Raw genomic sequence first — 12,850 nt, 5'->3', positions numbered from 1 at the left:
GCTCCCGGGTGGCAGAGGGCAGGCCCAATCCCTAGGTGCAGCCCCTGGTCGGGCTCAGAGCAGGGCTGATTGGGGAGTTGGGGCACCGCCCCCTGTCATGCACAGAGCAGGGCGGATCGGGAGGTTGCGATGCCACCCCTAGTCACGCTCAGGGTACGGTCAATTGGGGGGTTGGGGCACCGCCCCGTCACACTCAAGGCAGGGTCGATAGGGAAGTTGCGGCGCCACCCCCTGTCACGCACAGAGCAGGGCCGATCAGGGGGTTTGGGCGTGTCACGCTGTCACGCTGATCCCGGTGCCGGGAGGCCTCGCGGTTCCGCTGATCCCGCCCCGCAGGGTCACAGATCCGGGCGCAGACAGCCAGACAGCCTTGCCTGCTGCCGCCTGCCTTCAGTATGCAAATTAGCCGCCATCTTGTTGCTTCAGGGTGGGGGTCCCCACTGGGGTGCCTGGCCAGTCTGGGTGAGGGGCTGAGGGCCGTTTTCAGGCTGGCGGCCGACTGAAGCCCCAAACCTCTCCTTTTTTTCTTTTTTTTTTTATTCTGGCATTTATTTACCTTCTATGGCTGTCACTGGAGCTGGGAGCCGGCTTTCTCTCTGAGGCTCGGCTGCTGAAAGCAGGTTTCTGGCCTTTGTTTTCTGTATTCGAAACAATGTTGTGACTCCAGCTCTGAGATCCCGGCTGACTGACAGGAGGTTTCTGGGGTTTTGTTTATCTTCTATAAATGTTACAATGTTTCCAACTGAAGCTCAGAGGCCGGCAAGGCAGGCGGGGAACGTTGGAGTCCTCTGTCACTGAAGGAAGCAAGCCTCCCTGTTCGCATCAGTTGCCTGGCTGCCGGCCGCCATCTTGGCTGACAGTTAATTTGCATATCTCCCTGATTAGCCAGTGGGAAGGGTAGCGGTCGTACGCTAATTACCATGTTTCTCTTTTATTAGTGTAGATTATTCTTTCCAGATGAACTATTAAACACTAAATTCTTATCTCATAAAAATGGCACCTTTGAAAAGGGCAATTTCCACTCAGCCTTTGGTGGCATTATTCCAAGCTATTTCTTTCAACTTTCAAAATGTTCACTTTTTTAAAAATATATTTTATTGATTTTTTACAGAGAGGAAGGGAGAGGGATAGAGAGTTAGAAATATCGATGAGAGAGAAACATCGACCAGCTGCCTCCTGCACACCCCCTACTGGGGATGTGCCCGCAACCAAGGTACATGCCCTTGACTGGAATCGAACCTGGGACCCTTCAGTCCACAGGCCGACGCTCTATCCACTGAGCCAAACCAGTTAGGGCTTAAAATTTTCACTTTTAAGATGAAGTCTTTCCACCAAAAAGTATGGTCACTTTTTGTTTTCTACTGACTACATATATAGATGATGGCAGTGAGCAAGAAAAGACTAAAATTAAAAGGCAGCCATTAAAATAAATGAATTAATTGTGTAGAAGAAACATTTGACCCATGGCAGTTAACCAATAAAAGGGGGAGGGGGCAATTAGGGCATGTTAATAGCCAGATGTTTGAGTCATTAGTGAATATATTGAGTATGAAGTTGGTCCTATATGACCAAGTGGGAATATATCATTATCATTGCAATCCATTCTTTACATCAAATACTCTAAGCCAGTAGGAAATAAGAGTTATATTTAGAGTCCCAATTAGAACATGCTGGCATTTAACATTTTCAACAATTTGCTGGGTTTGGTATAGTCATTTCCTTTAGTCACACTATTTTATGAAACCTTTCCTATTAATCTTAAGTGTATGACATATTTGTTAAATGACAAGACTTTCCTAAGGTACCGTTGAAATGATATGAGAAGAATACCCATTTGTTTTGTCTGGGAAGATGGAAAATGCAGTTTCTCAGTGGGAAAAAGCTCAACTGTCTTCTTCCCACCACCTCTGCCACATACGATTTCCCGAACACCTCACTTCCCAGCTTGTTCTCCATGTGGGGTTAAAAATGCAAGAAATACTAACATGTAAGCAATGGTCCAGATATTCAAAATTCACGTTAATTCAATTACTGTATATGAGATTTTCATTGAGGAGGGCTTTGGATGTACCAAATTATCACACAAATAACTGCTTTTTGGGACCTTGGATATTTTTATAGTTTAATATTGTATTATTTTCCATAAGAACAACTGTAGACCTAATTTTGCCTACTCTGTATTTAATCTTTGGCTAAAATATTTTAGTACCTTTCTAGTAAAATATTTTGCTAACATTAAGTATGTATGTTTTAATTATATATATTCCCTTCTTCACCAACTATCTCCAAGGAGAAAAAAATGACTAACTCTACCCTTCATTCTCACTAGATGTTTTTGTTTGTTTGTTTGAAATCTCTCCACTTTTATTTTTTTAAATCTTTATTGTTGAAAGTATTAAAGATGTCTCTCCCCCGCAACCCTCATTGACCCCTTCTAACCTACTCCCACCATCAGTAGATGTTTTAATAAACATTTGGGAAATAGTAATTTTATTATACCACTTAACAGTGGTTAGAGGAATTGATTATAGTCAGACATATATTCCTAGCTCCTTCGTTTAATTATAGGGAAAGTGACATGTGACTAACGTTTGCCTTACTTAGAGAATATGCACAGTTAATTTTAGATTGGGGCTGGAAACTAAAAAATAAGTCTGTTTGAAAAGGAAAGATGTGTGGGTTTTGGAGGTTCAGACTTACACTGGGTTTCCCAGGTGCATTGTGAATTGCTAGCACCTGTATGCAACGTACCAAACAGTTGTGACATATTTGAATTTTTATACATCACCCTCTGATGGTTTCCTTGCCTCAGGTTATGTCTTTGCTTCCGAGCATCCTGCCTGTACCTGACCTGCGTTCCTCTTCCTGAGGCATTCTTTCCAAAGGCTTTGGACCTGAAGCTGGAAACGCTGGATCTGAATTCTAGTTCTTGACACCTACAAATATGTGACCCCGGTGTCACTTAACATTGACTTAACCACAATTTCCTAATTAGAGAAAAGGGGATAATGAAAAAGGGTTTTAAAAAATGCAACAAATTCCTCTATAAATGTTAGCTATTTTTTGTCATCCTTCTTTCTAAAATCTGCAATGATTTCTGATTGCTACAGAATAAAGTTGAAAATCCCTAGCAAGTCCTTGAAGGTTCTATTTCAGAAGAATGTTTGGACTGAGTAGATGCCTCCATGTGCGCAGTGTGTTCTGCTTCCACAGTTTTGCTCATTGCACCTACCTACGCCATGCCATGCTATCCAATTACTCTTTTGTGCCTTTCCAAACCCTGTTTAAAAATTTTGTTTAAATTGCAGTTCTTTGAAGAATTTCTAGACCTACATTCTAGAAGAGAGTTTTTCTTACAAAATGTGTTTGTATATCACAAGTATTAGATTAAACCATATGAAATTGCCATTTTTATAGGTTGGAAATGGTCAAATAACTGCACTTTCAAATGGTTCATAGATATTAAGCACTTCCTAATAGAGTGAGTTTTCTTTTTTGTATTTTTATTTAAATACTAGTGGCCTAGTGTACGAAATTCGTGCACAGAGGGGGGGGGGGTGTCCCTCAGCCCGGCCTGCACCCTTTCACAATCCGGGACCACTTGCTCCTAACCGCTCGACTGCCTGCCTGCCTGCCTGATTGCCCCTAACCGCTTCTGCCTGCCGGCCTGATCACCCCCTAACTGCTCCCCTGCCGGCCTGATCACCCCCAACTGCCCTCCCCTGACGAGACCCGCCTCCTCCGCGCCACGCAGAACCACGGGACCCCCAAACTGTGTGTGTGGCCATCTTGTGGCGACGTTGTGCACAAGGGCCACCTAGGCTTTTATTAGTATAGATGTCTTTTTACTGATTTCAGAGAGGAAGGGAGAGGGAGAGAGAGATAGAAACATCAATCATTGATTGGCTGCCTCCTGCACGCCCACACTGGGGATTGAGCCTGCAATCCGGGCATGTGCCTTGACTGGGAATTGAATTGTGACCTCTTGATGCATAGGTCGATGCTCAACCACTGAGCCACACTGGCCAGGCAGGGTGAGAATTATTTTTATGAAGTTAAACTATTCATATATTAGAAATGAATGAGCATATTAGAACACTGATGGTGCTTTCTTTGTTTTAGTTACCTAATTTTATGTAAACTTTTGTTAATACAAAACACTTATGAGCTCTATTCAAAAACGTTTTCTTTAGTCTGTTTCTTTCCATGCAGGATATGACACAGGGTTGGATGGCTAGTAGATGCAGTAGGTCCTCGGGTTACATTGGAGATCCGTTCCTAAAGCGCGATGTAACGCGATTTTTCGCCGTAAGTCGGAACCCACCTACATAAGCACCTACGTCACTCACATGGAGCACATACACAGCAGTAACTAAGTGAAACAGTAAAAAAAGTTTAAAAGAAAGATTCCTGACCTTTACTTGTGGTAAATAAATAATAAACATAAAGCACATATGTACATATGTCGAAATGACGGAACTTTTTTAAAAATAAATAAATGGGAGATGGTGACATAACCACAAAACGATGTACGTGGAGTCCGATGTGACCCGAGGATTGTCTGTACTTAATAAATATTTGATTGGTTCTTTGAATTGAAGGATTTCTCTATCCACCTGTGGGGGGGGAATAGTCTATTTATTTAATAAAATCTTTATTGTTGAAAGTATTACATATGTCCCCTTTTTTCTCCCCTCAACCCTTTCTCCCCCGACCCTGCCCCAGGCCCTCACCACCCCACTGTATACATATATGCATGTATACAAATATGAATACAAGGTCTTTGGTTGATTACCTCCCACCCACCCACTCTCCCCCACTTTTGAGGGGGATAGTCTTTAACTAAAGGCAAGATGTGTGGTAGGCTCAACCCTATTTATGACATTGGTCTGCTGTGGAATAGCAGCATAATGCCTTATAGCACAGTGACTATCAATTTGCTTTCCACTTCAGAAATTTATATGAAGTCTTCTGAGGGCAAAAATACTAAATCATATTTAGTTTGTATCTGATGAATTGCCTTTATTAGTTATTAAATCGGGATCTATTGTAACGTCATTTTTCTGTGTCTTTAGTTTTCAGAAGGCTAATTATATGTCTTGGCTTTGATTTCTTTGGGTATATCCTGTTTAGGGTGTGCTCAACTTCTTGAACCTATAGGTTTATGTCTGTTGCCAAGTTTGGCAAGTTTTCAGCCATTATATTTCTTTGAGTATTTTTTCACCTCCGCCCTCTTTCTCCTTCCTTCCAGGACCACACTGACATGAATGTTGGTTTTTTGTTAGAGTTCCACAGGTCTCTAAAGCTCTGTTCGTTTGTTTTCTCTGTGTTGTTCAGGTTGGGTAATTTCTGTTGTTTGTTCTTCCAGTTCACTGGTTGTTTTCTCTGTCCTCTACATTCTGCTGTTGAGCCTATCCAATTAGCTTTTTATTTCATTTATTGTATTTTTTTCAGTTCACATTTCAGTTCCACTTGGTTTTTCTTTATAGTGTCATCTTTTAAAAACTGAGACCTGGTATTTGCTGAGGCTCTGTTTTCATTTGTTTCAAGCATGTTCCTAATGGTTTGTTGAAGCATTTTTGTCATGGTTTTCTTTAAAATTTTCATCAGATAATTTTGTCATCTCTGTGATTTTGGTGTTAACATCTACTTGCCTTTTCATTTAGTTTGAGATCTTCCAGGTACTGGATACGATATGATTTTTGATAGAAACCTAGAATTTAAGAATTATGTTTTGAGATTGGATCTTATTTAAAACCTTCTGTTTTAACTGGCTTTTTTTTTTTTTTTAAATACTCCTCCAGCAGAGGATGTGGGGGAGGGACTCCACCTTGTTCCTGCCAGGTGCCACTCCGCCTCCATTGACATCTGAGGTGGGAGCTCCCCATGGCTGCCAGGTGGTGGGGAACTGAGGCTCCCACATGGTGGGGGGACCCTATTTCCGGTGGGCCATAGTGAAAGTCCTGACTCTTCAATAGGCTTCCCCTGACACACGCTGGCGGACATGTTGGGCTGCCTCAGAACAGTCTGGTGAGGATGGAAACCCAGGCTCCCCGCTTGGCCTTGGCCGAGGTGGGTGGGGTTGGGCCCGTTTTTTTCTGCGGTGTGCCAGGAGGAGAGCAGCTGTTGTCTAACAAAAGTTTCCTGCCTTGCTAGGCTTCCCCTTTCCTGGTCTATAGCGAGAGCAGGCTTTTGTTGGCTTTAAAAAAAAATTGTCTGCATCCATAGGTATTTCTGGGTTGGCTATTTATGAGGCAACAAGAAAGCCCATAAAAACTAGGGAACTCACTATCATGACCTTCCTTGGGTCTCAAGCTTTTCTAGCTGTTGACAACTTCCAGGGTCTTTAGGTTCATTTTTTAGGTAACGTTCAGGGCTTTTAGTTGTGCTTATTAAAACCGGAGGAACAGGGCAAAGTATGTCTACTTTTACCTTCCAGGAAGCTTAAGTTCTCATATTGTTTTAGAAACACTTTAGTTAGTAGAAATATCTTCAAGTATCAGTAGTGAATAGAAAAATAATTTTATTTTTATTTATTTATTTATTTTTACTAACTCACAGTGTTTTATGCCGAGGTTTAGTTGCATTCGCATATAATGAAATAATATTTGTTTTCTCTTTATTGCAGATTCTGATGCTCACAGTACCACCTCAAGTGCCTCCCCAGCTCAGTCTCCTTGTTACAGTAACCAGTCAGATGATGGCTCAGATACAGAGGTGGCTTCAGGCTCCAGCAGAACGCCATATAAGTGAAGGTGCCCAATTTGGTGTGTGACTTTAAAAAAAAAAAGTATGCCACCTTATTAGGTCCTATGATTTTCAGTGCATTTATACCACACCATTCATCCAATGGAAATAAAATGGAACTTGCAACTCTGTGACAGGGATGGGCTCACAGTCTACTTTCCGTCCATTCGGGAGGAGGGGGGTACTTTTATGCTCCACCAATGAGTTCTACCTACTGCGTCGCTCTCTATTGTTTGCCTGGATCTCCAAAATGCTAACACAACAAGCTGGGAAGTAAAATAGCGAATGAACTGTTTTGTGTCATTTCATGATGAGACATGCCTTGCAGTGGGTAAGGATTGGCAATGTGGGGAGTGAGGACCTGAGGTGGGCAGGTGGATCAGGAACCATTTACTGCTCGCCACAGTGGGAAGGAAATGAGAAATCAGTGTTCCCAAGAGCAAGTTGAGAAGAAATCAGCTACTAGATGTCACATGAGAGTAGGCAAGACATAGAGGAAGACAGTCTAGTAAGGAAGTCGGTGGTTAAGAAGCAAGAAGACATTGGGGATCAAGGATCCACAAAGATTGATAAGTAAAAGGACAAGTAAGCCATGTCAAGACTGACATCACTAATTAGAATGTCAGTTGGTTAGAGCTCAGCCTTTACTTCCTGCCATTCTCTACAAGTTTAGGAATTATAGGGGATGGGTGCTAATAAAACTCAGTGTTCACTTAGCACTGTACTCTCCCCCAGCTTGGGCAGGATTCAAGATGGCAGACAGCCTTCATTGGGAAAGGGGACTTGGGTGGCTTTATTCCTCCTCTTCTTGCTCACTTCTGTGTTTGCTGTCTCTTCTATTCTCTTCGATATTGCTGTGGGAAAGGGGGAACGAGGGAAGAGAATAGGCTCATTTTGACCTAAGCTGGATGGTTTCATGCCCTTTATCTGGCAGCCTATGAAAAGGTAGACCTGGAAGATGATTTCATTGGTGACTTCTGTGGGCTCCTGGAGAGTTCTGTTCTTCTGATGACCCAACAAGATAGATATTCTAAGTCAGGGGTCCTGAAACTTTTTAAACAGGGGGCCAGTTCACTGTCCCTCAGACCGTTGGAGGGCCGGACTATAGTTTAAAAAAAAACTATGAACAAATTCCTATGCACACTGCACATATCTTATTTTGAAGTAAAAAAACAAAACGGGAACAAATACAACATTTGTATTTGCATGTGGCCCACGGGCCGTAGTTTGAGGACCCCTGCCCCAGCATTTCTGATCTCAGCCCCTCTCCCCCGAGTCCGGGTGTGTCGGGGAGGCAACCAATTAATGTGTCTCTGTCACACCATGTTTCTCTCTCTTTCTCTCCCCCTCCCCCATCCTTTCCACTCTTAAAAAACCAATGGAGCCCTGGCTGGTTTGGCTCAGTGGACAGAGCATTGGCCTGTGGACTGAAGGGTCCCGGGTTCGATTCCGGTCAAGGGCATGTACCTTGGTTGCGGGCACATCCCCAGTAGGGGGTGTGCAGGAGATAGCTGATCGATGTTTCTCTCTCATCGATGTTTCTAACTCTCTATCCCTCTCCCTTCCTCTCTGTAAAAAATCAATAAAAAAAATATATTTTAAAAAACCAATGGAAAAAATAGACTCCTTGGGTGAGGATTAAAAAAAAAGTGAAAAAACAAATTGGTATTTTTCTTTCCCTCTCTTTCCCTTCCTCTTTTTTTTTTTTTAAAAAAAGAAGTAGTAGCAAATACTTAGGTAAATTTCAACAAATGCTGATTACTTAAAATGACAATAGTTGTGGGATAAAGAAAAAGAATTACATGACAGCAATAGCATATAAGTCAAGGTAACAGAAGTGATAGCAGAAGTTAAAGTATGATAAGTGTCCTTTGCATTGTTGGAGGTAACAGAAGTTAAAAGTGTATAAATGTCCTTTGCATTACTGAGAATAAACGTAGTGAATAACTTTAGAACGTGAATAATTAAGTATATAACCACAAAAAATTAATAAAAATAAGTACAAAATCTCCAGAGCAGAAAGGAAGAGCAGAGAATTTAATGATTGCAAAACAAAAATAGAAAACCTACCTATAGTTGTAAATTAAAAAACCATGGTTTCAAGAAGAAAGTATAGCCCTAACCAGTTTGGCTCAATGGATAGAGCATCGGCCTGCAGACTGAAGGGTCCCAGGTTCGATTCCAGTCAAGGGCATGTACCTTGGTTGCGGGCACATCCCCAGTAGGGGGTGTACAGGAGGCAGCTGATCGATGTTTCTAACTCTCTATCCCTCTCCCTTCCTCTCTGTAAAAAATCAATAAAATATATTTTTTTTAAAAAAGAAGAAAGTATAATATAAAATAGAAAATCTTCATAACTAAAAAATAAATGAAAAATACTACAAATCAAAACAGGTGGTATAACATTAAAGAGGTAAAAAGAGCGCCCTAGCTGGTTTGGTTTGGCTCAGTGGCCTGCAGACTGAAGGGTCCCAGATTTGATTCTGGTCAAGGGCACATGCCCGGGTTGTGGGCTCACTCCCCTATAGGAGGCATCCAGGAGGCAGCCGATCAATGATTCTCTCTCATCATTGATGTTTCTATCTTTCTCTCCCTCTCCCTTCCTCTCTGAAATCAATAAAAATATATTAAAAATAAAAGAAGCTAAAAAAAGAAAAGTTATCCTCCTAATGCTTTTTATAAATGAAAGACTAAAAGCAAATGAAGTGATATATATCCAATTTAAAGGTTAATGAAACCCAATATAAGAAAAAATAAAAGCAAGGGAATCCTAAAGATAACAAGCAGAAATAAATGGAGTAGAAAGCCTATGGATAGGATCAATAAGGCTAAGAACTGGTTGCTGAAAACGACCTGACCAAAAAAATTACTAGAGATAATGCAGATCAAGAAAAAGAGACAGTATACATACATATTTTAGCTAAGAAAAGGGAGATTTAGCTATAGCTAAAGCAGAAATTTAAAAGACAAAAAGACATTATAAACAACTACATGCCAATAAACTTGAACATTTATGTGAAGTATATACATTAGTAGAAAAAGACAGCTTACCAAAACTGTCTCAAGGAAAAATAAAAAACCCGACTAGCTCATAATAAGGAAATTGACTCGGTGGTTACAAGTTTTCCCTCAAACAATCCCATGTGTGTCGGGGAGGCAACCAATTAATGTGTCTCTGTCACACCATGTTTCTCTCTCTTTCTCTCCTCCTCAAGTTCTCCCAAACACGTCAGGAACAAATGATAGTGATCTTGCAACTGGCTTTTCCAGATTACGGATAAAAGAGGGCATAGGCCCCAAGCATTCTATGAAGCTAACATGACTTTGACATCAAAACAGTATATCATGATCAGATTAGGTTATCCTAGAGATAGAAGATTGTTTTAAACATTAGAAAGTCAACTAATATAATTTGCCACACCAACAGTTTCTAAATGAGCAGAAAAAAAATGCCTATCATCTTAGTGATAAGTTGAAGGTCTTTGATAAATTTGAACATTCCTTAAAATAAAACTTAGCAAAATAGGAATCAAAGGGAACCACATTGACATTTTCAAGCAAAATTGAGCATATTCCCATTCTTATATCCTGACAACATAACCTAGAAAAAACCTTTAGATATATGCACTGATAATGTACAGCATGTTTGTAATAACAAAAATCAGTCCCATCAAAAGGAGAATGGATAAATTGTGGTATATTCACATGGTGGAATACTGTACTAAGTTAAAATGAAATAAAGCTTTGCCTAACTATGTATGAACCTCAGTTAATGCTGAGCAAAAAAAAATTACAGCATTCCGTGTGATTCCATATTTCTATATTCTATAAATACTATGCATAAAGTCAGTGTGATCTAATTTTATATACAGGGTGTGGCAAAAGTAGGTTTACAGTTGTGAGGATGCATCATTGTATTATCTTCCATAACAACTGTAAACCTCCTTGTCCCACCCTGTATATATCTGATTTTATATATGAGATAATTATATTTTATACACATAAAATATGCATATGTCTGAATGAGATAACTAAGCAATATGTTTAGAGATGCAAACACAGTAAAACCAGGAAGTATAAAAAGAACAAAGGAGTGCTAAACCTAAAATTAAGGAGGAAAGAATGAGGTAGGGTGGGAAGAGATTAGAGACAGACAAACTGGGGGACTTCACAGGAAGTGATAATTTTTTTTCATTACAGTCTGTGAGGTATGGGTGTTATGTGTTGTCATTTTTTTGAGTGCCGTTACGTATATATTTTATATCTACTAAATATTTAAATATAATAGAACTACCAGCTGTGTCAGCCTGGTTATGGTGGCTATTTTTCTTCAAGAGTTGGTGATTTTTGGAGGACACAGTTTACAAGTTTGGGAGCAGCCTTTGAAACTGACTGCTGTCTCCCAGTATGCCTTCTTTCCCCTTAATATCGGGTAAGGTTCCAGTGTGGGATGTATGGGACCTGGGTACTTCCCATTACCTAGCCAGTGGGGTTTCTCTAGGAGCTCCCCCCGCCCCCCTTAATGTATTTTTATTGATTTCAGAGAGGAAGGGAGAGGGAGAGAAACATAAATGATGAGAAAGAATCATTGATTGGCTGCTTCCTGCACGCCCCACGCTGGGGATGGATCCCCCCGGGCATGGGTCCTGACGGGGGAATCAAACCGTGACCTCCTGGTTCATAGGTCGACACTCAACCATTGAACCACACTGGCCAGGCTTTGGGAGCCCTTTTTTGGAATGTGGAAGTAGACCCTTTGGATCATGTTGTACTAGCTATTATGATGAGAGGTTTTTTTTTTGTATCCCTGTTCTTCTGCCTTATTAATATATTTCGTTCTCTCCATTTTTCTTTTAGACAGAAAATATGTTGTGGGATTATCTATAAAGGCCGCTTTGGGGAAGTCCTCATTGACACGCACCTCTTCAAGCCTTGCTGCAGCAACAAGAAGGCTGCTGCGGAGAAGCCGGAGGAGCCCAGCCCAGAGCCTCTGCCCATCTCCACCCAGGAGTGGTGACTGGGGTGTATGTAGAAGGGGAACAGGAAATGATTGAAATTTCAGAAAAAAAACACACCCAAAACACAGCAACAAAACGACCTTCCTGTTTTTCACTTGGATACCTGCTATTCTGCCAAAAGACAATTTCTAGAATAGTTCCGAATGGGTTATTTTTTCCTCCACTTCCACAAGTTCCACCAACTCTGAAGCCAGTGTCTACCTTACTAAACGGAAAAACAGACATGTACATAATATTTAAGATGCTGAGTATTTCATAGGAAAGCTGAATGCTGCTGTAAAGTGCTCTTTAAGTCTTTTTCTTTTAAATCCCCTTCTCATGAATGAAACTAGGGGGACTTCAGGGGACAGAGATGGGATTTGTTGTATGATAAACGTACGTAGTTTTAGTCTTTCTATATTGAGAAGCAGTGGTTGGGGCATTTTTAAAGATGGCTGACTACACTTGTTTTCCTTCATGATAATGAATTTGTCATAAACCAGTAACCTGGACTTGCCCCTCGAGGTAGTTGTTAATAATTTTAAAATATTAAGGTCTTGCCAAGGTTCTGAGGATTCAAACCTGTACTACTGAATATTAAGCAGGACAGAATAAGCTCTCTGGTACAAATACATTGAAGGAATCATTTCTAAATATGCAAAGAGGTAACTGGACTGTATATGTTGTATCCTATGTCACCTCCTTCATATTGCTATTTGATGAAGATTTTAATTTATATGAAACTTCTAAAGCAGAATCGAAGCTCCTCTTGGGGAAATGTCAAGTCTTCAGGATAAGCAATCTTAATATAAATAGTACCAAAGCTTTATTTTACCACATGGGAGAGAACACACTCTATGAAACATGTTCAGATATCTGAAAAACGTGCAGGCTTTCAGGATAGCATAAAAATAACAAAGGTGATGCTTCTGGGGGCACGCTTCTCAGAGGGCTCGCCGAGTGTGTAAATGATTGACTTTGGCTCGTGTTGCTTACCGGTGACTTCATTGAAAATCTACACAATTCAGTTTTAGCTCTGGATTACTTCAGTTGACCTTTGTGAAGGTTTTATCTGTGTAGAGTGTTTGTTCAACTTGTTTTAATGT

The 12,850-nt window shown here is 40.8% G+C and overlaps 1 protein-coding gene across 1 annotated transcript in view; it reads left to right on the top strand.

The window, feature by feature from the left end:
• Positions 1 to 12,379, top strand: part of FAM60A (family with sequence similarity 60, member A) — a 22,829-nt gene extending 10,450 nt beyond the window's left edge. Inside the window, exons 5-6 of the mRNA XM_014539200.1 lie at positions 6,629 to 6,743; positions 11,569 to 12,379. Of these exons, the coding sequence (XP_014394686.1) occupies positions 6,629 to 6,743; positions 11,569 to 11,764 (311 nt within the window). The 3' untranslated portion in view covers positions 11,765 to 12,379. The remainder of the gene's footprint in view (positions 1 to 6,628; positions 6,744 to 11,568) is intronic.
• Positions 12,380 to 12,850: the final 471 nt, after the last annotated feature.

This window comes from Myotis brandtii, unplaced genomic scaffold (genome assembly GCF_000412655.1).
Source record: "Myotis brandtii unplaced genomic scaffold, ASM41265v1 scaffold209, whole genome shotgun sequence".
Lineage (NCBI taxonomy): Eukaryota > Metazoa > Chordata > Mammalia > Chiroptera > Vespertilionidae > Myotis > Myotis brandtii.
The sequence above is the reverse complement of the archived record's forward strand: the minus strand, read 5'-3'. Positions and strand labels throughout refer to the sequence as shown.